This window comes from Corvus cornix, chromosome 20 (genome assembly GCF_000738735.6).
Source record: "Corvus cornix cornix isolate S_Up_H32 chromosome 20, ASM73873v5, whole genome shotgun sequence".
Taxonomy (NCBI): Eukaryota; Metazoa; Chordata; class Aves; order Passeriformes; family Corvidae; genus Corvus; species Corvus cornix.
In genome coordinates, this window is record NC_046349.1 from 6,188,188 (window position 1) to 6,214,051 (window position 25,864).

Below are 25,864 nucleotides of genomic sequence, written 5' to 3' on the forward strand. Positions count from 1 at the left end.
AACACCCTTAGTACTTCAGCAGCATCTTTTGAGTGCTTTCAAACATATTCAAAACATGGGCAAACTGACCCATATATGACAGAGAAAACTTCTCCATTCACAGTTAGTCAGCTTTCTGGAGAGTTACTCCTCCTTGATACTACTTCCTAGTTCATCAAGGAAGTTGGAGTCAAATGCATTGGATTAAAAAGCAGCTGTGAGAAAGCCTCGTCCGCCTCACACAACCCATGAATCACTGGCACAGAGGGAACAAGAAATTAGGGGGTGGTGGTACAATCAGCAATACGGACAGGACTGTGCTCCCGTCTGAAGGAACTCTGCTCCTGGTCTGGATCCACCTCCTCCATTCCCCTCCCTCTCCTTGACAGCACTGTATGTAATTTTGCACAAATAGTAACAAATCAGTTAATGCCCACAGCCATCCCGGGCAGGGGCTAAAGGGTGGCGGCATCACCGCTGCGGCTCTTTTCAAACAGCAGAACGGACACAAAAGCTTTTGCCGGGCACTGCCGGGGGCCGCTGGCAACGCGAGGATCCGGCATCCGCCTGGCGCCCGGCCCCGCGGCTGCCCAGCCCCGCTGGCAAACGCACCTTCCCTCGGGGCCCAGAACAGAGCACAGAGCTGACCGAGAGAAATCTATGAGGATTTTTACCTTGCTTTTCCTAAACTGCTCAACAACATGAATACAAAGTTATCATGACCAAAGTAAATGAGTAGGAGATTGCTGTGCTGCCTCAATGCCACTACAGCAAGCTGAGGTAGCCGAAGCTGCTTCGTTACTCGGGTAGTAGTGCGTGATGGAGAGGTTGGGCAGAGGAATGACTGAAGACCTGAAAGCAAAATTCAAGCCATTAAAACAATGCAAGTGCTTAAAACAGGTTCAGCTTACCCAAAATATATATCTGCCAGAGACTGGGAGCCCGTGTATGAGTGTGTGTCGTCTGTGTGTGTGTCACATGCTGGACCAAAGGAGTTCTACAAAACTTTTTGTCTCACAATCAACCTTGTAAGTTAAAAAAAGCCTCAAGACAATAACAATGAGCACAGTCTGTTTGTTCTCTTACGAGGATACACATTTCTGGCAGCGTGGAGGGCAAGGGGATGGGCAGCACGTTCCTCTCCAAGACGTGACTCACGCCTGAACAGCCCCTTCCCCAACCCCACCAGGCCCCTCTCAGCTCAGCAGGGCGGATGCTGGCTCAGCCTTCAGAGCTTCCCAGCAGAGCCCATTGTGCAGGGGCTACACGCTGGTTCTCTTGGCCTTCCTGGACTTCAGCTGGGAATTAACGTTTAATTAGTTTGTTTTCTTGTAAACTCCATCACCCCCATTCCCAGTGCCAGCAGCAGCTGCAGCTGCCCTGCCTGTGCCTTCCCTGTGCTCCACAGCCATCACTGGGGTCAGACCACTCCTGGGCCATTACTTAAAGTTTAGTTTATTGGCAAAAGAAAGGTGCTGTGTAGTGCCCAAAGGGACCACTGTGGGACACAGCTTGTGCTTGGGCCAGGGAGAGGCTTTATTTACGTCTAGTGACCCTTCACAGAGTGAACCCTGAGTTACAAACGACCTTTTATGCTTTTATTCCTATCAGCAGTGATGGGAGAAGAGTCGCAAAAGGTTATCAGTGTTCTGCATCTTGAAAAAGTGGAAAATATCAGTTTCCTGCAGACATCAAAGACTATAAAGGACTATAAAAAAGTTCACTGAAAAAAGCTACATCATATATCTTGTATGCACAGTTTTTACATATAGACACAGTATACTGCCATCACAGAGCAGCCACTGTTCAAAAGTCATGGCAACAGCATTCCCAGACTATTCAACAGTGTCTTCATCCCTGTTCCTTGCTTGTAAGTAGGTTTTTTCCATGTTTCTTTTTCCTCTTAGTTCTCCTCTAGGTCTCCAACTCACATTTATCTCAAAAAAATCCCCCTAATTTAGTTCTGCCCTCATGGCATCAGTGGGCAAAACAGAACTTGATCTTATTGCCAAGCTAAAGTCAGGCTGGTAGCCAAGAGCATGCAATCCAGCTCCCCACTCCCACCACAGAAATCACTGATGATGTCAGATACCAAAATAAACAGAAAAGGCAACTCCATCAATAATCAGCAATTCCCTCAGAAATACTACATTGCACTTTCTGCTCATAAAATGCCTCTATTTACACTTCATTCGTGTTTCCCTCTTTCCTTTCATTCCTCTCTCCACAGCTTTTCTGCACCTCCTTGTACTCATGGCATTTTTGAGTGATACCAAGGTGTGGAGCAAGATCAAGCAGATGCTGGGAAGCCTCTGGAAATGAAGCTGTTCCCAGCAGGCCTGGAGCTGATGCCCTGAGACAACAATTCTTTCTTAAAAGCAGGAAGATTAAAGCAGTAGAAAGACCCAGAGAGATCTGCTGTACACCCAGCACACAGCTGTAAATATATTCTGCTCAAAGATTTTCCCTGAACATACAGATTTTCCTGGTGTTAGTGATGGTGGCAGAGAGACCTCCAGTGGCTCCATGCACCACCAGCCATCACCTGTCACATCCCACAATCTCAGGGTCCCCCCAGCAGGCAAGCAAGAAGGTTCTGGAGGGGCTGGAGGACAACAAAGACTTTGGGAGAACAGCCCCTCTAGGTAAGACAGGGCAGGACATCACCACTTCTGCCAGTGTGGGTTGCAAGGACTTTGTTGAAAGTCAGGCCAAACTCTGGAAGAATATTGGTGGCTCAAAACTGGATTTGTAGCAGATAAACTATTCATTAAAAAAAAAAAAACAAACAAACCAGGAGTCCTATTTACCTTATGAGAATGCGCATGCACTGGACATATAGCCTGAGTGTTAATAATGCAATGGTGAATAATTTTAATAATAACAATAATAATAGTAATTCAGTGTTGCTTATGACCACACAGATGCACGGAAAGCTAACACAGCAGCATGTCAAGCTATTCCCCGTCAACAAAAACTGGAACCTCCCCCTGCCCTGTGAACCAGCCAGGGAACCAGTGGTTTTCACCCAAGGAGCTTGTCCCAGAATCTTAGAGTAGCCTGAGTTGGAAGGGACGTCCAAGGATCACTGAGTCCGGCTCCTGATGGACTGATACAGCTGAGGCTGAAAGAAGATGCGGGGTGGACACTTTGCAGGTCCAGAGTGTCCTTTTTGCTGGATGTGCACCTGCTGAGATTTTTCCACCTTCAAACAGCAACAGTTCAGCATTCTCTACAGCAATCCATATGACACAACAGGCTGATCGAGAGGAAATATCAACAAGCCCTAACACAGATGTGGAGAAAGTAACACTTATATAACACGGAGGGGTTTATCACGCAGTGAAAAAGCAAAACATTTTGCTTTTCGTGACCAGTAATGTTCTGCTTTGTTTTGAAGCTCCATCCCAGAGCTGATTTCAGCAGAGGCCAATTCAGGAGTCCCTGCTCGAAGGCCAGTCCCACGCACCAGCTCCCCAGGAGGACTGGCCTCACCGCAGGCTGCCGAGCCCGGCTCAGGGCACCGCGCCGGCCGTGAAAACCTCCCGTGGATCAGCTTTGTTTCTGCTCCGCTGTCCCGCAGGGAGAGCTGCATTTTAACAAACATGATGATAGTTGGAAACAGACTTCTTCAAAGGGCTTTGCAAACAGAACTCAATCCTGGCATCACCGGGAGACAGTGCGAGCGGTGTTTGTACAGATGGGGGACGGCGGGTAAGGGGGGTCAGGCTGCTGCCTCCCCTCAGCGGGGCCGGCATTCGGGGCTCAGATCCCTCCTTAGGGGACTCGTTAGCTCACAGGCACCTGCTCCCACCATGCCATGAGGCCCCGCTCCAGCAGCCCGCAGGACACCCGGGGAACACCGATTCAAGTGACCGTGTGTGCTCGGCCGGGCCGGGCCGTCGCTCTCCAGGCAGGGAGGAGAAGGTGGTGCAGCAGCAGCTCCTCCAGCCCCGCTGCTCTCTGCAGGGACACTCGGCCGCTTCTCGCCCAAGTGCCGCGATTGAAAACAAAACACAGCAGCGACAACGGGTGCTGATTCTGCGGAGAGCGAGGGTGCCCGGCCCGGCAGCCAAAGCTGTGGCTGGGCGGTGGAACCCGGGCCCCACGCCGGGGTCGGGCACTCGCCCAGGCGGCTCCTCTGGCAAGAGGTGAATGCGCGCCGGGCACGGGCAGCCCGTCGCGCTAGGACACTTGCGGGACGCGAACCGGCCACCTGCGCCACCAGGGGCGGCAGCGCTGCGCCGGCGCCACCGCGCGGAGCGAGGCTGCAGAACCTTGTGGTTCTCGGCGCCGCCTGCCCGGAGCCCTCTGCTCGGGCTGCGCTGCTCCAAGCGGGGAAGAAAAAGCCCTCATCCCTTCTGCCCCGCCTGGCAGAGCAGCTTCTCACAGCTGCCTTCTCCCCGCCGGCTGCAGGATCCGTACGGGACACATCCATGGCTGTGCAGAGGTGAGAGACTTCACTCCCTTTTTCATGAGCAGTCTCAGAGCACCAGTGACTGCACAAGAGAAGAGAGGATCTTTCCGATGGATAACACCTGCCCAGCACAGCAAATCGCTCAAGTTCAGAGCAAGAAGTTCAGTTTCTTTTCTATCATTACCTATAGTAAATGATGCTCCTGCATTCACCCAACTCACATCCCAACCTGCTCACAAAGCAGAGAGCTGATAATCTTCTAAGCCACCCACTGTGGGTGTGTAAGATTTTCCTCTGGCACATCTTACATCTGCACCGTTAGATACAGTAACCCAGAAAAATGAAGTAATATAGAGAAAACATTACAAGAAAAAGAGCATTACTGCCTACCTCTGCCAACTGCCTACCTGGGCAAGCAATGGCAATACCAGCAGTCTCCCTTGTAACACTCCAAAAAAAGGAAATTTACAGCAGACCTCTTGCTTAAAGTGAAAGTTTCTCAGTAGAAAACTGTAGGGTATGCCCAGCCACTGTTCTGGATTAACAAATGTTGAATTTCCTTAAGACAGTACTATTGACTGAGAGTGAAAAAAGCCAACACTTACTACTGGAAGAAAATAAACCTGGTTTATGTTTAGTGTTGTATTTCAGCATTGCCCATGTTCCAGAATTCAGTTCTCCTGAAAATTTTCAGGATGTGTTGAGTTGTTTATAACAGATTTAAACCCTTTGCTGTAAAGTCTTCTGAGAAAAATAACACACTTGTTTTTCTAAGTTACCTCTTGCAGATGCTCTTTTGTAGTCTCCAAGGTAAGAACCTCCCACTAATTTATGGTCTGCAGGCTGAGAAAGATTGCTCTGAATGATTCTAACCACACAAAGAAGATGGGCAAAATGACACTGTAAACTACTTTGTATTAGAAATATTTAACATGTAGGAAAGAAGTGACCTCTCGTTGTTTCTCTCTTGGCTGCGCCCCAATCTCACACAATTACTTTGGTTACTTTATGACAATTACACTCTTTCAAGTTTATTTATTTGAAGACACAGTTATCAAAATAGTATCTCTGAAATAAAACCAGCTAGAAATATAAATAACCCTATTTGCAAAACCTACTATTTCTCCATCCCTAACCCTGCTCTCTTCTACCCAATCATGGATCTCTTCCTTCCCCTTAGTCGAACCTCATCCAGCTTTTTGATCACAGGACCAGATTTTTTAGACGTGGCTGCGTAGGTCTTCAGCAGAGCTTTGAACATCATTTCAGTATCTGGATGAGTGCTAATGAAGGCTTTTTCCAGCACATACAAATCAACTCCTTTATCCTCTGGAAGACCTGAAATAAAACTGAGTCCAAAGTCTATCAACACCAAGTCCAGCTTCTCCGTGGGTGGCCGCAGGAGGAGATTGGCAGTTGTAAGATCCCCATGGATAATATCTTCATCGTGCATCCTTGCTAACAGCTCACCCATCTTCTCTGCTAACTTATGGAGGCCACTGGTGTCATTCCCACTCTTTTGTACGGAATAAATATGATCCTGAACAGTAATTGAGTCTACAATATCTTCCAGATAGATCGAGTTGGTGACATAATCCACGAAGTAGACCACTGGAGCAGGAATCCCTATTTAAAAGAACAAATGAAATGCTAGCAGTTAATTTACATGATTCCCAGCTGTATTTTAGCAACAAAACACAACCGATAAAAGTCTTAAGCAGAAATGCCAGTTGAGATCACTCCCAGCCACTGATAATCCACCCCGGGGAACGGCCTGGCCAACACTCGCTTCCAAGCCATCTGCACTGCCCCGCAGTCTTACAACGACCTGGCAGCTCAAACGTGGTGACAGCCCAGCCCCTCCTGGGGCGAGCCGCCCCGATAAAACCCGCTATGGGACACACCGAGGACAAGACGAGTTTTAGGGACACCCTGAAAGAGCAGAGCGGGTCGTCCCGGGCTCAGAAGAAGGCTCTGCATCCTTCAGGATGGCGCAGGACGGCGCCAAGTGCCTGAGATCTGCTCTGAGCGACGTGAAGAGCCGGGGCGCCAGGACAGCCCCGCCCACTCCGCTCCGGTGTCTGTCTGTCTGTCTGTCCGTCCCGCCAGGCAGCCCCGGCCCGGCCCGGCCGCCCCCGTGCCCACCTGTCCGCCGGCACCGCAGCAGCGACCGCGCCTCCTGGGCCATGCGCCGCCGGCTCAGCCGCTCCTCCAGCGCCGGGTGCCGGTACCGCTTCGGGACGCGGAGCTTCGCCACCGCTGCCCGCCCGAGGAAGAGCCCGCGGTACACGTGCGCCTCGGCGCCCTGCTGCACCAGCCGCAGCCCCGGCAGCGGCGGCGGCGGCGGCTCCTCCGCCACCACGGCAGCGCCCGCCCCGCCCTCGGGACCGTCCATGGCGGGGGCCGCCGCCCCCAGTTCGCCCATCGCGGGGCCCGCGGGCTCCATGTCGCCCACCGCAGGGCCCGCGGGCCCGGCCACGACCGAGTGCGCAGCGCCCGCCTCCGCCTCGGCCGCCGCCATCACTGACACCCGCACGGCGCATGAGCGGGGCGCCTGTTCGGCAATGCTCGGTAATCTCCGGCCATCCTCGGCAATGCTCGGCTGCCCGTGACGGAAACCTACGAACGCCTGAAGCTCCGCCCCCTCCCCGCCTGCACCGCTCGCTGCCCTCGCTGTAACGCGGCCTGCGCCGCGCTGCTCCTGGGGCTGCCGGCCCTGCCTCTTCCAAACCTCTCTGGGCTTCCCCCACCTAAATCCTGCTGCCCTCCGCTTGCCTCTGCCATGGCGGGGGATACTGGCTAACTGCCGGATGGTGGGACTGCTTCCCCGAGCATTCTCAAGCCGGGGCGTGCTCCTGTGGTTTTGCCGGTGCAAGAGCGAGCCTGCAGCTTCCCCAGGGCTTGCAAGGGAGGTGTTGGATGCGCGTCTTCCCAAGGTGGCAGGGGGGATCTCGTGGTTCCCTGGAGGTTTTCCCAGCATCACCTTGGAACCCGCCTCCAGGGCATCATCCCTGGGACACCGCTGCCACGGCGTCACCCCAGGGTGCTCCACCACTGTAGCATCACCATGGGGGCTCCACCTCTGGGACATCACCACCAGGATGATCCATCACTGGCTCTTGTTCTTTCATGTGCCAAAAGCCTCTGCTGGAGCCTGTGCAGATCCACTGCAGCTGCCCAGTTCACGGCTGGGAAGGAGAAGGGATTTGCCCATAAGCTGCAGGGGATCAGCAGCCTGCAGCAGGGCGTTGTGTGACCTCGGGTCCCAACGCTGGGCACCACCAAAGCTTCTGCCCCAGGTCTGTCACAGGCCACTCATGCCATGAGTCAGGTGACTCCCCCTTCCTCGAGCAGCCAAGTCCCACATTGCCATCTTATTAAAAGATGGACAAACCTCATTATCCTCATAAACCTCACTGGAGCAGTATTTGGGTTTTTATGGCACCCTGAAAACCCAGTGCCCTACTGGGTGATGTGCACATGCTGCAAATATGTTCCTCAGAAGATACAAGAGAGTTCAGCCCCGTCCATGTAAATATGTTTTCAATTGTTGCTTTTGGAGGTGCCACAAGTCCATTTTGTCTTTGTTTTCTCACCCACAACATTTGTTTCCTTTTCAGAACATTTATATTTTATTAACACATTCCATACAGCTTACTTGTCATTGCACAGTGGGATCATGCCTGGCAAATATTTATCTTGCTTCAGTGACAACTTTTAAACAACCTTCCAAGTTTTCAATGATACAGATAATCCATCCCACAATTCTGCCCACCCATGGCACCCTCCTTCAGCTGCCCTCGCAGGAGCCCAACAGCTTGCCTAGGGAAAGAGGTGCATTCCTGGCCTCTGTGGCTGGAATTTGCAAATGCCTCAAACACTCAAAGAAAGAAAAAGGTTTTCCCCATGTTGTGAACAGATTTTATCAGAGCATCTGTGCATAGATACCCCCACAGACACACATGTATAACCTATAAGCAAGTGCACACAGATACCCTTTGCTTCATTATTCTGGCAAACATGATGGTTTTCTCTCATGCTGGCCAAAAACCTCCTCCAGAGCTTTCAAAATATGAAAGAAAATATTTTTGCTTTATTTTCCCCTTTATTTTATTTATTTAAATTTTATCTTCCTTGTGATTGCACTTATTCTTTTCCCTTTTAATGCAATAAACAGTTGACATAGCCCTTGGAAACTATCTAGAGCCATTCACAATATTTATGGTATCACCCAGTGTTTTTGTTGGAATATTAAATCACCCCAGAGAACTGCTCTGATTCCACAGACTGGTAAATGGTTTAGTTATGTAACTTTGTCCTCCCGGTGACAAGCATTTACAAACTCCCCTTTCACAAACAATGTAATTAAGTTTAAAATTGCAGCACAGCAAACCGAGGTAATTGGCACCAAGGCAGGTCCCATGGGCTGCTCCCTGCTGTACTATAGATCCCTTGGTACCAGGCAGGACACAGCCCTGGGAGCAGCTCTCCCATCACCCCCCAGTGATTTAAGGATAGAGGCTGCAATCCTCAGAGCTGGACAGATGGGAAAAGGGATGAGTTTGAGTTGTTGCAGGGTGCCATGCTGGAGGCATCCCTAAAACAGGCAAGGAAACAAGATTCCTGGTGGGACCAACACTACCGACCAGAATTGCTAGGGAACCCCCCTGGGTTAGGATATCATAAGAGAAAACACATGCAGCCTGACATCAGGAGGAGAAATCTCTCTGGGATGTAAATGAACATGCAATAAATGGAGGTTCCTGGTGAGCTGGCTCCATCCCAGCTGTGACACTTCTGCCTGCTCAGGGACCATCACTTCCATCAATAACTGAATTGAGTTTGGTCCCCCAAGCCCCTTCCTAAGGGTCAGTCACAATAGAAGAAAATACGTTTGAGGGTGTGATGAGGATTCCTGAACACCATGTCTTCCTTTTTCGAGGATGGACTTCTTTCTCCTCCTGTATTTGTATTTCACTTTGCGATTTTAAAGCCTCTTTTAGCTGCTGCAGCTAAAAGAGGTAGAGGGTAACATTTCCAGTAATCACAGGCGGATTGTGTTACCAAACACAGGCTGCCGTTCCCAACACAGAGCTCTCCAGGAGCACATTCCTGCCGCTCAGCCCTGGGGATGTGCTGTTTGGCTGCCAGGCAGGAACGCGCCCGAAAGCCCGGCAGCCAGGAGCGAGATAAGGATCAGATGGGGAAATGGCACTGCCAAGACACACGGACCGGAAAGGAGGAGGAGGAAGGCATCACAGGAGGGAGCAAGGATAGAAACGTGCCTGCAGGCATGAAGTATTGGTGGATCCGACTCCCACAGACCTTCTCATATGGAGCTTAGGGACAAAGGTCCTGCCTTCAGCAGGCCCAGAATACCCACTGACTATGAAAGGTGTGATAAGAAAGCTGTACTTTAAGAACCCCTAAGGAAGATTTTTTTCCCCCAAATTATCCCTGCTGTACATCATAGCAGGTTTTCACCCTTTTTTCCAGAGGAGCATAACCCACAGCCTTCACAGTGTCGATGTGACAGCTGCCTTTCTGTATATACTGACATCATCTTTTTGGCCGCCTTTGGTAGACACACCATAAAGCTCTGCCTGTGCTCCCCAAGACCTCACCTCCTTGTTGTCTGTGCTAATATTTCTTGCCCTGCCAGAGACCAAGAAGCCTCTAGAAAATGTTCGGGTGGCAGATAAATGAATGCTGAGTGACCATAGAGAAAAATATAATTTCTGCCTTCTCGCACTGAAATAATTTCAGAAGGAAGGAATTGTTCAGGCAAACTGGGGATCATGTAGCCAAGAGTGAGTTTGCCCTGAGGCTGATGAAGACTCTAGGTTCTCTCTGGCTCTCTGCCTCGCATGGTGGGGATCCAAGCATGGGAGACATCTCCTCCAGTTCATAACACAGCTCACCCAAAATGCCTAGGCTTGAGCTCTGGGGGCCAGAGATCATGGGCAAGATCATACTGCATCCCCTGCATCCTCCTGTGCTCCCAAAATGTGGGAGACATCAGCCTAGACACAGAGTTGTAGTGTTTGCTGTCTGCCATGAACTGGTCTCATGTGGGTCTTGGGGATGAGAGAAAATTGGAGTAATTTCTCCCTCTGCATATCACAAGAGCTGGTTGTGATTTCAGAGCTATTTAAACTGCTCTAATATGAAATGCAAATGCTGTTGAAAAGCTCTTCCCATGAACACCATTGGTTTCTCTTGGCTGGTGTTTGAAGCCATTCTGCACCGTGTGTGATCCCTGTTGCAGCTGTCAGGCTGTATCAGATACAAGGTTTTAGAAAAGGTATTTTCATATCCTGTATTCCCACTGAAATTAGATCATATGAATGGGAAGCATTTATTTAATCTATAAACCAGGTACATGATTTGACACACTTTCCACATTCTCTATGATTTTGAGAAGAAACAAAACCAAAACCTTTGAAAACTGCTGCTCATGTTGCAGCCAGATATCTGACAAACTAAAGCTGAAAGGATACACATGATCCAGTATGGCACATCTCAAGCATCCCAAACTATGAGTTGGAATAAAATGAGTTGGTACCACTGTTCTACAGAGCAAAGACACGAGATGTATCCCCATACTTGGAAAAATAACAATTTTTAAATACTTCTCTTAAATCCCCTATCAAGTTAACATGGGGGATGACTGAAAGGCTCTTTTAAAAAAAAATCACATGTTCACGTGTTCTTTATTCTTCACCCAAACTGTTAAGTTTTGCCTGTGTCAGAGGGGTGTGCCTGCACCACAGGCACAATGGTCACTGATTCAGACCTTCCACAATTCAATTCTGTGCTGGGGCAAAAAGCTTTACCAACACAGGCTCCACAGGGTGCTGTTCTGGAGCTTGCATGGCTATAACATACTAAATATTAAAATTTAATATGGGTTTTTAATGAAATATTACCTGCAGTCACATGCCAGCTCACAAAGCAGGTTCGTGCTCATTTGCACTCACCCTCCAGTGGCAGTCCCTGCTGCAAGGCTCTGGGGAGGCTGTGCTTGTCTTCCCACCTGTGACACCACATCTTCCTCGCTGTTCCCCATGGCAGCTGGGTCACAGCAAACTCCTGAACATCTCAACCCGCCCAGCAGCTGTCGTTTACATGAACAGCACCAAAGGGCAATGTTTCCATACTGTGTTAAAGAGTTTTGAAAGCACTTTGTATCACACTTTGTAAAATCCTTGTTTAACAAACTGGACTTTGGGATTCATTAAATTAGCCTCAGGAAAAAAATCTTTCATCCAAGTGCAAGTCCCAGTGTCTTTTATGCAGGACAGCAGGAAGGTTCCTGTTCCACTCAGCAGAAGAAGAATGTTAATAGCAAAGGAAGTTGAATACCGAATGTTTTGTCTGATGGAGCAATGTGTCAGGGGAAGGAGATAAGCTTGAGAGACTGATTCTTTCTGTCCCACAGCCATGAAAGTTAAGAGGGCAAACTCAGACATAGAATCACAGAATCATAGACTCAAACAATATGCTGAGATAGAAGGGACCCACCAGGATCATTGAGTCCAACTCCTGGCCCTGCACAGGACACCCCAACAATCCCACCAGGTGTCTGAGAGCATCATTCAAACGCTTTTTGAGCTCTGGCAGGCTTGGTGCTGTGACCACTGCCCTGGGGACCCTGTTCAGTGCCCGACCACTCCGTGTGAAAAACTTTTTTCTGATATCCAACTTAAACCTCCCCTGCTGCTCTTTTTGTTTTTAGTTTTCAAGTGGGCACCCCTTACTTAGCAGGTTTCTTTGGCTTTCCAGCCGAGCGACCTAAAAACATTAATAAACTGACAACCTCTCGTGCACTTTCTGGAGGCTTTCTCGTCTAGAGGGGTGAAGCTCTGCACAAGGGCAGCTCTGCAGGCAGCGAGGAGATTTCTGTTCCTCAAGTGACACAGACTGGAGACAGAGCTGTCATTCCAGCCACCAAAGCCGCATCCTCGTTTCTGGACCAACCCGCCACGTACCTCGGTTATGTGTCCCCGGCCACCCCGCGGCCGCCCGGCCCCGGTTCCGCCGGGCTCACCCACGGGCTCACCCATCCCCCGGGCTCCGGCTCCGCTCCCCGGCCCTCGGCATCGCTCCCGGGGCGGTGCAGCGCCCCCCGCCCGGGACCCCCGCCCCGAGAGGGGCGGGCAGGGTGACTACAAGCCCCAGGCTGCCCGGCCGGGGGCAGGACGGCAGCGACGTGGCGCGGCCCCGCTCCGCCCCGCTGCGCTCCGCTCCGCGCCCGCCGCGGGCTCAGCCCCGCCATGGGTGAGTGCGGGACGGGCCGGGGTGGCGGGCGCGGGGGCTGCGAGCCCCTCTGCCGACGGGGCAGCCGGGGTGGAACGGGCACGTCCTGCCCCGGGGAGAAGTTTCCAAAAAAAAAAGAGACAGTTTGCAACTTTTCCTAAGGGCTGGGGGTGCATCCCCCGCCCCTTCCTTTCTTTCTGTTCTTTTTTTAGCGGTCCCAGCAGCCCGCTCCGCGAACATACGAGCCAAGGAATTTCCTGTGGCTCGGTCCCGGGGCTGTCCCGGCAGCGCGCCGGGGAGGGGAGCGGGGGTTCGGGGAATGTGGAAGGAGCTGGATTTGCTGGGCAGTGGGGATTGCTGCAGGCAGCGGCGCGGCGCCCATTGGCCTTGGCGCTGGTGTGAGCAGAGTCCGGGGTCAGCCCCGTCCCAGCTCGGCTGGACAGCGGGTCTGCCCCGCTCCTGTCCCGGAGCACGGTCCCCCGACCGGTTTGCTCTAGGCAAGGAATCGCCTGGCACAGCTCCTTGCGAGACCCACCAAACTTTCTGTCCTCGTGTGGAGATCTGAAGAGTCCTCAAATTCCCCAGCTGCGTCAGAATAGGCGATACACAAACTGGGTTTCAGCCAAAGTTCATAAGCCATGACATCTTACTAAGTTAACAAGAAATGCAGCAAAACCTGATTAAATCAGCCATGGTATTTATAATGGGACTCTCTGTGTGTAATAGAATTTGTGGCTTGAAGTTAATGGGAAGGCCACCTATGCCTTATGTTCTCAGCAGATATTTTTTCTAATTATCTGCATAATATGTACAAGGAGTGCTAAAAGCAGTGCAGGTGTTCACACAGAGCATGGTGGGAGGGACTGGGATAGCTGGGATGGCATAAGTAACACAAATGAAACACAGAGGGTTGCAGAATAAATAAAAATAATTGTATTTATATACAGCCATCACTGATAAATAGCCTTTATTGCTAGCTGTAATTAACGGCCAAGCAGAGACACTTCCCATTAAACACAGCTTGTGACAGGACAAAAGTCCTTTGGCTGGGTGAGAAAAGTTTCCACGGTCTGGTGGTTGTGCTCACATTTTTTCGACATACAGTCTACCAAAATTTTGAGTATTTCTAATTAAATGGAAGAAGAGAGTACAAGATTAGTTAAAGGAAAAACAAACTTTTGTGGGCAGGGCTTTTAACAACAAGATAGGGAGTGAGAATACAAAACCTGCAGGGAGAGCTGGTGGTACCACATGCTCTGAAATGTGAAAATGATAATGCAGAAGAGTTCAGAACCAGAAAGCAGAAGCTGCATTTCCTGCCCAGAGCAAATTTTGTAATTACAATCAAGAGATACCACAGAGGATCCCGCTGTACAACTCCAGGCACTACAAATCACTGCCCTGCACTTAAAAACAAGTCTTAACTCTGTTAAAACGTCCTGATTTCAAAGTTCTGCACCCCGGATGAGAACCCCTGCGTTAGCAGAAGTCTGGTGGGTTGTGTGACTGTCTGCAAGTGCCTCTATACATGTGACCTAGTGAGCTATGGGGAAATTCCACATCATGACTTTGTAGATGGAAAACTGTGGGTGTCCTGGGAGAGCTTTTTCCAGCCTGTGCATGCTGAGAGCTTGTCTTATAGCATCAGAAAACTGAACCTGCTTGCTTGTTTTCCAGGTCGTGCACTGCTGGTCCTCCTCTTGTCTGCAACGGTGTCTCTCCTGGGCGGGCTGATATTTGGATACGAGCTGGGGATAATCTCTGGAGCACTGCTGCAGTTGCAGACAGATTTTCACCTCAGCTGCTTCAAGCAAGAAGTTCTGGTGAGTGCCATCCTTATCGGAGCGCTCCTCGCCTCCCTGGCTGGGGGGATCCTCATCGACCGCCATGGCCGGAGGAGAGCAATCCTGGTCAGCAATTTGGTCCTCTTGGTGGGCAGCCTCATCCTCACACTGGCGAGGTCACTCCCTGTGCTGGTCATTGGGCGCATGACCGTGGGCTTTGCCACCTCTGTCTCGTCCATGGCCTGCTGCATCTATGTCTCAGAAATGGTGGCTGCTCACCAGCGAGGGCTGCTGGTGTCTCTCTACGAAGTGGGAATCACCTTGGGCATCCTGCTGTCCTATGCACTGAATTACATCTTTGCAGACGTGGACGAGGGGTGGAGGTACATGTTTGGACTGGCCATTGCCCCGACGGTCATGCAGTTCCTCAGCATCCTCTTTCTCCCAGTGAACCCTGTTAAACTGAGCTCGTGGGACTCTGACTGCCAGAAGGGCCTCATCCCATTGCAGGACACAGAGGACAGAGCAGCAGCAAAGCGGGAGCCATATCAGGAGAAGAATTACTCATTTCTCGACCTTTTTAGGACCAGAGACAACATGAGAAGGCGGACTCTGGTGGGCCTGGGACTGGTGCTCTTCCAGCAGTTCACTGGGCAGCCCAATGTGCTGGGCTATGCCTCCAAAATCTTCCACTCGGTGGGATTCCAGAGCAACTCCTCAGCAATCCTGGCCTCAGTCGGGCTGGGAGCGATAAAGGTGGTGGCCACACTGGTGGCCATGGCCTTGGCAGACAAGGCAGGCAGGAGAGTGCTGCTCATGTCTGGCTGTGTGGTGATGGCCATCTCCGTCACCACCATCGGCCTCACCAGCCTCATGGCTCCGCTGGCCATGGCCAGGGACTGCAAAGCAGCCGCAGGCCCCAATGCATCCCACAGCCTCACCCAGCACCCCCCAACACATGTGGTCCCCCAGTCTGCTGTGTCTCCTGTCCCACCAGCATCAGGTGCTGTCAGAAGTCAGGCAGGCCCTGGTTTTGCTGCCGCAAGGAGCCTTACAAAAGTTTTTGCCAGCACTCAAAGCAAAGAGGTTGTTCCTAATTCTTCCTTCAGTCAGAAAAGGGACTTGGCAGGTCAGTCCAAGAAAGGAACACTGGAAAGCACGGGCCCTCCTCTCGGTGCTGCTCCCTGGGCACAACATACGGTCTTAAATTGGATTACACTGCTGAGCATGATGGCTTTCGTGAGTGCCTTCTCAATTGGATTTGGGCCAAGTAAGTGTGGTGTTTATCCTTGCACTTACCCAGAGAATAAAACTAGGGCTGATCTGCAAGCTGCCTGCTTGAACCATTCCTTATGTATCTGCTGTGCTGAGCAGCTCAGTGTATGGGAACTGGACATTTGTCCCCTCCTGCCCACTGAATCATCTTCTAGCACTGCAGCTCTGTCAGCTACAGCACTAGAGTAACTCTCTCTTCCGTGCTATTCACTTCCCTTGTAAAGTTTTTTTTTTCTCTGAAGTTCAATGGAAAATCAGAGCATCCTACAAGCACTACATAATCTTCCTGTCACTCTGGTGAGGAAGAAAATACAGGGCTGAGGACAGAGGGACTGAGGGGCTTCTGCGGTGTGATTATGAAAGTCACTGCAGAACTGGAAGCTGAACCTCTTTTGAAGGTTTCTTAGTATCAGTTGGTTTTTTTAATTCTATTTATTATTATTTCTTTTTCATCAGATGAGATTAAAGATTAGTTCTTGCTTCCATGTGAGTTCTACTGTTTTCTGGCATTTAAATGCCTTGATGGGAGAAAACAGCATTTAATTCAAGAAAAGTATGTTAAGTGAATATGTCTCATGGGTTTGACAGCCACCCTGCAAATTATTTTAAGCAAAATAACCCCAGGATAGGAGAGACTTCTTAAGGATATATATTGCTTTAACTCTGATTTTAGCCCAAATGCAATGTTGTCTCCCTAATTCCACCCTTTTCTCGTTTCTTTACAAAGAGCATGACCTGACAGCAGGCCTGTCAGATTTTCTCCATCTCCTGTGAATGGAATGATCAGCTAGCCTGCTTTCTTCTTCACTCCCTGGGCCTGTTTATTGCTATTTTATTCCTCCATGAAGCATTGAACACAGGAGGTGTGAAGTGTTCTGTTGTGTCTCTGAGATCAATGAATGTTTGACACCACCAGCAGCGGGTGCTGGGTGAAGCCAGAGTTTAAACCCCCTGCTGAAATCTGCCTTGCCCATTTCCCAAACAAATTGCTTAACTCCACACTATCTTTGTGATCTCTCTAATCTGTGCAGTGACCTGGCTGGTCCTGAGTGAGATTTACCCTACTGGGATAAGAGGAAGAGCCTTTGCCTTCTGTAACAGCTTTAACTGGGCTGGTAATTTACTGATCAGCCTCTCCTTCCTGGACCTTATTGGTAAGTAGTCACTTCCCCTCCCTCCGCATCCCACAGCTGGTTAGGGAAGGTGGCCACCACGAGCCATTTGGAGATTAAGTGACATTTTGAACCCTGAGGACTTGAGGCTGGGATAGGTGTGACCCTGTTGCCCCTGAGAGCAGGAAAGCCAGGCACCAGCAGCACTGGTCAGAGCCTCTCTGTCACTCGTTTATAAAAATCACCCATTGCCCACTGGGCTGCACTGTAGCACCACAGTATCAGGAACACAGAGTTTGCAGCTTCCATACCGGCAGCTTTACATTTCTCAGCAGGCACTGCTGGCCCTGGACCTCGTCTGCCTTCTTCTCCCTGGTGCTGGCAAAGTCTGGCATGCACCAGCCTTTCCCTTTGCCAATTCCCAGTCCAGGCCTTGCAGATAAGGAGTTTCCCGGCTCTCTTGAAGGCTTCACAATATAAGTTGCCCCTGTCAGGCATCAGTGACCACCTCACAGTAAGCAACCAGTTTCCTTTGTACCCCATGGTGTGACCCACCTCCTACCTTCACACACTGGAATCTTTGCAGATGCCATCGGATTCTCTTGGATGTTTCTTCTGTATGGACTGGTGGGAGTGATGGCTGTTATATTCATTTACCTTTTTGTGCCAGAAACAAAAGGACAGTCCCTAGAGGAGATAGACCAGCAGTTCTCCAGGAAACGGTACGTGTGCTGTTGTCCCAGCAGGAGTGCTGGCTTTGGGTGCTTCCCACTGACACCCCCTGAGGTCTGTGGCACTGGCCTGAAGCAAAGTCTGGCCAGTGCTGCTGAGAAAATAGAAAATCTCAAGTTTGTGGCAGGGCTGTGGGACAGGGTGGGAGAGCTGCAGCGCCTTCATCAGCAGGTCACTGCCCTGAGCCTTGCAGCTGTGCTGCTGGAGGGCAGTAGTGACACTCAAGAAAAATGGTATAAAAACCAGGACTCATGGTCGAGCAGAGGAGACCAGCACCACAACATGGGACAGGAAGGTCAGGACTGGGAGGAGGCAGGAGGGGATGATAGTCCTGTCTTTTCACCTTAGAATAATCCCAGGCTGATCTTTCTCCTCTGAGGCAGAGACGTCTGGAGCATGGGCTCCCACCTGGTAATTTTCACACAAAGCTTGTAATGGGCTAGAGAAGATCAAAATGTGTTTGTGCCATCCTGGTTGGGATGGAGGTGGCAGGGCAGGCACTGCTGGAGCAGGAGAGGCTGTGCTGCCTCATGGCTGAGGAAGCACTCATTGGGGGGCAGGAGGGGTGACTGCTGTGAGCACCTGGCTGGCTCCCTGGTGCTGCTCCTGACCTTCATCACTGCCTGGCAGGGTGTGGGAAGGAAATGTGTTCAAGCAGAGACGTGGAAGAGGAGCGAGCTGCACACACACACAGTACCAGAGAATGGAGCACGCCAGCAGCGCATGAAACCAGTGACCTGCCCGCAGCATCCTGTCTGAGGAGTTCCACCAACACAGGACCAAGCTGGGCCATCAGGACACTTCTTTTCTGGGGTCTTTAACTGGTGACCTCTGGTCAGAGACAGTTCTCCCTGTAGTGCCTTAGATCTGGGAACACGCCAACAGCATGTCCTTTGGGTCCTTGGAGAATGATTGTTCCCAGGAAGGGAATACATCCTTCCTTTGATATCTTTTAATTTTTCATCATTTGTATCTCCTATCATTTAAGAGATTAATGGTTTTATACGCAGGAATTAAAGCACGGGTTTTGCTGACAGTGATCCCATCCGGGAAGCTCTGTTGTGAGCAAGGTGTGTTATTTTCCAGGTCTCGGGAACACCGGGATCGGGGCCGCGCAGGGTGCCCTGCCCCGGACCTGCCGCCAGTGGGCGCCCGACACCGCCCGCTCGGGGATGCGGACAGACCCCCGCAATTCCCAAAATCCGAGCCCCCCGCACCCCTCGGACCCCCTTTCCTGCCCCCCTCCCCGCATTGTGCCCTGGGGCTGATGGGCCGGACAGGAGGGATATGCGATTGAGAATTCGGGGTAACCCTGCGCGGGGGTGAGCAGGGTGCCGGGGCTGTGCTGGGGACAAGACAAGGGCAGAGGACGGGGGACCCCGGTGAGAGCAGCGAGCGGGGCTGGTTGTGCCGGGGGGACACCCGAGTTAGCTCTGGGGCCAGCAGACAGGGCTAGGGACAGTGCCAGGTGGTGGGGTGGCGGTACAGAAAGCTGTGAGACAGCTCATGGTGAGGGGGATCAAAGTCCAGGGTCAAGGACTGTCGTTCCCACTTAATACAAAAAATCCCCAGTGCACTTTCCAAACCCAGCAGCTTCAGCACGCCAGGAGGAGGAATCTGCGAGAGGTGCCCAGTTTGTCGCACACTGCACAGGGTCTGGGTGTCTGTGCTTGCACCGCCTGCAGGGCCACGGGACAGAGAGGAGGTGTAGGAGAGCCCCGGGGCTGCAGGGCAAGGTCCCAGCTCTGCTCTCGTAGCCCTTGCCATGACGGGTGAATGCTCCCGGGAAGGGAGGCAGCTCTGGAGCTGCCAGCTGGTGTCACAGGGCCTGGGCCCTCCATCGCAGCAGAGCTGGGCGGGTGGCGCTGCAAGATGGAAAAGTCGTAAAGGAGTGTTCAAATGGAAAGCTGAAGGAAAGTCGGAGGGTGTAGAAATTCAGACTAGCACCCTTGTGAGGAGGAGGTGGCCCATATCCAGGGGGAGAGCAGCAGGGAAACAAAGGAAGCAGCTGCAGTAAATAAGATGAATCTATGTACATGTATGGTACCAGCAGACTCACAGGAACATTATTAAGCAACCAAAACCAAAACCTAGATGTGCTTCTGTCACTATACCAGAAGCTTAAAAAATACGATATTGCCAGACTTTCCAATCACCCTGAATAACAATCCCAAAATCAGTACAGATTTCTTGGGATGGGAAATCACAGATTCCAGTAAAAAAAAAGTAGAGCCAGTACTGTGTTATTGAGCCCTGATAAAGATAAAGGTAATGAACAGCAAATATAAAATGAGATTAGAGAAGTTAGTCAGCTCAGTGATCCATCAGGAAGGAATAAAAAGTGGGTTTGGGTACAATAAAGGGTCTCCAGGACCAAGCAGTGCTGGAAGTGCGAGGAGGGCTGCTGCTCTGGGTTTGGTGGGGAGCGGTGCACAGGACCTGCTTCACAAGGTGTTTGTGGGAGAACTGCTCTCTGCTAGTGACCACAAAACAACCTTTAATGCTGTAGTGGGAGAGTGCACACCAAATAAATCCAGCCTGGGGCTCTACAATTTCAAGAAAGGGAACTATGAAAAAATAAGGTGATTAGTCAATAACAACAAACCAAAAAGGAGCAGGCAGAAAGCAAGGAGCCTGCAAGCAGTCTGGAGGTGATTAAAAAATGCTCTATTAAAGCCTAAGCAAAACATGTGCCACAACTCAAAAAGAACTAAGAGGTCCTAAAAAACACCCTGCCTGACTCACTGCTAAGGTTAAGAAGGTATCACAGGGAGAAGGTCAGTGTTTTAAAAGTGAAAAGGTTTCCCACATGAGGAGAAAAGGAAAAGCCATAAAACCTGGCAAGTAAAGAGTAGACAGAAAAGAGAGCTAAAAATGAGCATGAAGATCTTGCAAAGATCTTGCAAGTATCTTCTAAAAATCTTTATTTAACTATATCAGAAGGAAGAAACTGGCTAGGGAGCTATTGCTCAATACAAAGGTGCAACAGGTTGCCAGGGAGGACAAGACATGACGAGACAGCTTGGGCACAACTGAGTGTTGGTCTCCACTGCTGCAGGTATTTGGAAGAACCTCACACCCAGTAAATTAGAGGAACTGGATCAATGTGACTTTCCAAATGTCTGCTGTACCAGAGGCAGTTTGCTAGTGCAGCTCCCAGCCACAAACCAAGCTCTGGAAGGGGACCCTGGGAGCTGCAGGGGCGAGTGTCACCTCTGTCCCTGCTGGGGTGGCACATGGGCAGCTGGGAAAGAGCCAGCAGACATGCATGCCAAAGAGGGAAAGCTTCCCTTGCCAGCACACTGGGACTCTAGGAATATATCAAGTATTCACATGGATAGGGAGGACCCAACAGACAGAACAGATGAAAGATTTTGTCAAAATTATTTAAAAAAACATTTACATTGCCATGGGATTGAAGCAATGGTTCTTTCATGTATTGAAACCTCTTTAAGGATATTTTTGTCTTGTAGGTAGCCAAGTGCAGGGTTTAGCAGGCAGTTTTTGAAGATAAATGAGATTCAGCAACCAGATTGCCCAAGAATCTCTGTTGGGCCTGGTTTTACTCAGCACCTTCCGTGTTGGCAAGCAAAATCTCCATGTTTGTGGATGATACTAAACTCTTTTAGGAATGAACATATTTTGCCATTGATGAGGGGCTCCATAAAACCCTTACCAAAGGGAGTGAGTGAGCAAAAAGGGCAGCTGGGATGGGTGTTCTGGGGAATGCTGCAGGCTGGTGCCAGAGGTCCCTGAAGGCTGGCTGGGGTCAGCATGGATGGGAGGAGTGCTCGGCTGGGTAAGTTGGCTCCCTCCATCCTCATCTAACTGGACAAATGTGTCCCCGCTCCAAATTTTGACCCATTAACATAGCAACAGGCTGTTTCTCTTCTTCTCTCCCCTGAGGCTGAGACCTCATAAGACTGGAGGATACAGAAATGCTTGAGGCAGTGATAAATCTTCTTTAGTGGGCTTTTATTTCCTTTTCTTTCACAATATTTTCTTTAGTTTCCTAGCCAAATTTTTTCTAAGGAAAGATTTCTGACTTCCTTTGAGCCACAGCTCAACATCTGTCCACATTGGGGGCTGAAGTAATACACTGTTACGGGGTTTTGATGTCAAGCCCAAAACCCCACCAGGGATTTATGCAGCTCTCCCCTTTCCTCCCTCCTCCTCTTCAAACAGCCTTTCATTTGCTCTCACTAATTGTGCTGTCATGCCTTTCTTTTTCCCCCAGTTGTGCAGACAGCCTTTCATGCAGCCAGGTTTCGGTGACAGATGCCTGTGCCATGAGCTTTGCGAGGGGGCGGGTTGTGCTGCGGAGCGTGCGCATCGTCGGGGCGCACGGAGCCGCGCTGAAATGATCCAGGCACACATCCAGCCCGGGACGGATTAGCCAGTGGCTTCCCTGCCTCCCGCCGCACCCCCCCGAGGTGCTGCTGGATAATCACTGCCGGTTGGGAGAGTCCCGCCAGGCCCAGGCCACCCACAGGCACCACTTGCTCCTCAAAGTGCGCAGGAAAAGATTAGCAGAGCATCTCTTGGAAAACGGGAGAGTGTTCAGGAGGATTCGGGCTGGGCACAAGGACACTGTGAAGCCTGGTCTCCCAGGGATGGTGGCTGTCAGGGCAGATCTTTAGAAAGCACCAACAAGACACCCCCCACTCTTACATGTGCTGCTTTTGTGTGCCATGCTAAAAATCTGAATGATGTGAAAAATAAGTAAAAACCTTGGCTGGTTCAAGAACCAGCTTGTAGAGAGGTGACGTAAAGTTTCACTGGCAGCATGTACCATCCCTGAGCCCACAATGTCCAGCTGTGGTAACATGATCTAGGTGATAGACTGAAAGCAGAGCAAGGTGTGAGTCCCTGCTGCAAATATTCCCACAACTCAGCGGAGAAATGCGGGATCTGAGTCCATATCCCTTTTGTGTATGTGAAGGCAGCAAGCTCAAGGACTGGATCCTGCTTAGTCTCTGCTCAGGGGGATACAGATCTGGCTGAAAGGAGCCAGAATACATGAAACACGATAACTGGAAAAAATACAAACCAGAAGATGGGCTCTTTAATGCACTACAGATCCAGCAAAACAACCAGAGCTGAACAAAAAACATTCCTTGTATAGCAACAAAGATACCAGCTCAACGCAGGGAAAACCTGGAAGGAGATGGGTGTGTTGTGTTCTGTTAGCTTGTGTGTCTCCAGGCACTGCATGGATCAGACCAAAGCCTAAAATGTGGCGGGTGCTTCTTCCTTTCATTGCATCTCTCCTCTCTGAAGTGCTGCTGCCAGCATGAGCACCTCCAAGCTCTCCAGGTTAGGTACCTCTGGCCTGTGTCCTTGTTCCTCCTGCTCCATCTGGCCTTCTTCCTGCTGCTCCTATCTCTGGTCCCAGCTCCCCCAGCCCTGCGGTCCACTAACTCAATAAGCAGAGGGAAGAAGGGGAGTTGCTGTCACTTTTAATCACAGCAGTAAAGCAAAGACAGAAAGATAAGGTCTCCACCCGGCTGCTGATAGTTCGCAGAATGAGTTGCTCTAACAGGTCACTCACCCAGAAGAGCCTGTTGTCTGTAGGGAGGGAGACAAGATATCTTTGGCTGGGCTGGAGTGAGACCTCAGGTGCAGCAGGAGCGACACCAAGACCACTGCTCTTTCCCTGGGCCTACCAGGACAAATTCAGTTTCTGGACAAGCAGGAATCACATAATTGCCTTTACTGGGAAGTTTTCCAGTTTTCTTCAGGTGCTTTTCAGCCACTCTCATCACTGGGAGTCTTTCTCTCCTTGCCACAATGACAAGAATTGCAAGGAGCCATTTCCCCTTGTAAAGGTCCTCTGCAAGGGTCTGGGGGAAATCGTCAGGTTCAGGTGCCACGGTCCCAGAGTGACAACCCTGGCACCACACCCATGGCAGTGTCCCTGCTCACTCACAGCTCCTGGGGGTCACAGCCATCCTCTTGTTCTCACTCAAACTCACAGCTGAGTGCTGGTGCACGATGTGACCTCCTGCAGCAACACAAATAAAATGTCAGCACTACAACTATTAATAGTGTTTCTATTCCTGCTGCCATTACGATGGCTTTTGCTACTATTAGTAATAATATTTACATATGCAAAACCACAGATGCAAAACAGATGTTTTGGTTGGGATGTCTGAAAAGACTTGTCTCTGCCACATATATTTATGACAAAGATGGAGGGTTAACCACACAGAGTGCCATATAGAGAACAAATAGATGGGGAAAAAGAATGAAATAATTCCTTCCATATTCCTAACAGAGGCCAAAACTTATCCGTTCCCTCACTCTGCTTCTCTCCTTTCCAGCATTTGAGACTTTTCCAATACCAGGCCAGGGATGGTTTCCATATTTGTTCAGACTTGTCTAGTTTTATTTTCCAGTTCAGCTATTTTTTCAGATGCAGCTTTTCCTGATGGATGGAAAATACAAAAGGAATTGCTCATCTGCTCCCTGCAAGCTTTTTCCTGACCACTGGGAAGCTCAGGCACTATTCCAGGCCTGGACTAAACCTTGGCTTGTGGAGAAAACTTGATCCTTGTTTGCTGAGTTCACATGTCTGGGAATAATTTAAGCTAAGGGGAAAAGTAAAAGTGAGAAAGACTACCACTGTCCCTGAGCCCACCTCATTCCCTCCAGCACGCAGCCCTGCCTGGGAGGATGGCTGTGGCCATGGAAGGGGAATGATCACATCTCCACAGCTGGCCAACACTGGAAAGCAAGAGAGTGACAGCTCAGGGCAGGGCAAGAGTTTTGGCACTTTCACCCAGGCTTGTTTCACAGAAACAGAAAATAACGAAGTCTGCCAGCACCACGGCATCCCCCTCTGCTTTTGGCAGTGGCTGGTGTTGGGCTCAGGGACACAGCCAGGAGGATGAGGAAAAGCAGAAGGACAAGGCTGAAACAAGTACCTCTCTTGAGTGCATTGATGAGTAGCTTTGCACTGGGATTATGCAGAGCCCCACCAGCACAAACAGCTTCCCTGTGAGCATGCTTTGGTCTCTTACCCATTTATTTACAGTTGTGTGAACATCAGACATTCCCCTGCATCTACGGGTGTGATGGTTGTGGCCAACTGGACTTCCCAGTCCTTTTCTACTGACAGATGCCCTCGGGAACACCTTAATATCCCTGAGCAGCCCCAGGTCCAGCTGCTCCTTCCATGAGCAGAAGGAGGAAGAGGAGGACAAGGAAGGCTCTATGTCTGCAACAGCACAGCAATGCTTAAACAGAGAAAGCCACCAGACAGTAAAGGAGTGCAGCGTCCCTGAGCACTCATGAGTAATAAAGTGCCCCACAAACTAAAGAGCCCCCAAGTGCTACTGGGGACTAAGTAGTCCCCGAATACTCACATCTCTCTCAGGTCAAATTCCACTCTTTAAACCAATCCCCATTACGTTTTACACATCGGGCTGTAGAAGGCCTCAGAGGGGCTGTTAGAGTCTATTGTAGGGGAATAAAGAAAGTGTCAAAAAGACTTTTAATGCCCAGTTAAAAGTGGCCAAAATACAGTCTGCAGTTACCTGATAAGCTGCAGGGTCTCTACTGGGAGAAGTATTTTGGTTTTTCAATTGTCTCAACCCATGCACACTTGCAAGAGGCCAGCCTCAGCTCTGAACTAAAGCTTTGTCAAGTACATTAAAACATTATTAAAAGCCTGGCTTTTGTTCCATAAAGACTTTTAATGCTTGCTCGTTTGGTTTTGGTTTTTTCCTTTATAATGCTTAAGACCAGTAATTATTGAAGATACCAGAGCCCTGCGGATTGCTGCAGCCTCTGTGTGGTTTGCAGCATCAATGCTTTTCCCAGCACGGTGGCTGTCCTGCTGCTGCCATCCCCACTGTGCAGGTGTGGGAATCAAAGTGCCTGGGGGGATTAACATCTCCAGAGATGAATAACAGGGCAGTGCCAGAGCCAGAGGACAATGCCTGAGTCCTGTGTTCATGGACTCTACTCATTGCAAGAGAAAATATTCACAGTCCTCTCTTGGTGCAAGTTACGCTCTTTACAGGGAAACTTGGGAGATTTCACCTACTTACTGCTTCAGTTACCCTTTTTCATCAACAACTACCTAATGGCTATGGACTATGCCTGGTGGTGTTCTTTATGCAGATATTTGGACATCAAAAAGTTAGGTATTTGAACAGCTAGAGTTGGGTTTTTTTTCAAAACAGATCTGTAATTCATTCAAAGATTCAGTCTCAGACTGTCAACAGTCAAGAGCTGCCAAGTTACAAGAGGGTGTTTCTTAACCATCCCATGTTGTTCCTCTGCACTGTGAGGGTTCTCTG

The 25,864-nt window shown here is 50.2% G+C and overlaps 2 protein-coding genes across 2 annotated transcripts; one reads left to right on the top strand and one right to left on the bottom strand.

Annotated features, from left to right (window-relative positions):
• Positions 1-5,004: 5,004 nt before the first annotated feature.
• Positions 5,005-7,391, bottom strand: TP53RK (TP53 regulating kinase). Its single transcript, XM_039563628.1, has 2 exons — positions 6,542-7,391; positions 5,005-6,022 (listed from the first exon to the last, which is right to left on the bottom strand). The coding sequence occupies exons 1-2, from the start codon at positions 7,374-7,376 to the stop codon at positions 5,544-5,546; spliced, it is 1,314 nt and encodes a 437-aa protein (XP_039419562.1). The 5' UTR covers positions 7,377-7,391; the 3' UTR covers positions 5,005-5,543.
• Positions 7,392-12,599: 5,208 nt separating this feature from the next.
• SLC2A10 (solute carrier family 2 member 10) lies at positions 12,600-18,615 on the top strand. The gene is made up of 5 exons (XM_039563630.1): positions 12,600-12,676; positions 14,333-15,709; positions 16,746-16,868; positions 17,413-17,548; positions 18,189-18,615. The coding sequence occupies exons 1-5, from the start codon at positions 12,673-12,675 to the stop codon at positions 18,283-18,285; spliced, it is 1,737 nt and encodes a 578-aa protein (XP_039419564.1). The 5' UTR covers positions 12,600-12,672; the 3' UTR covers positions 18,286-18,615.
• Positions 18,616-25,864: the final 7,249 nt, after the last annotated feature.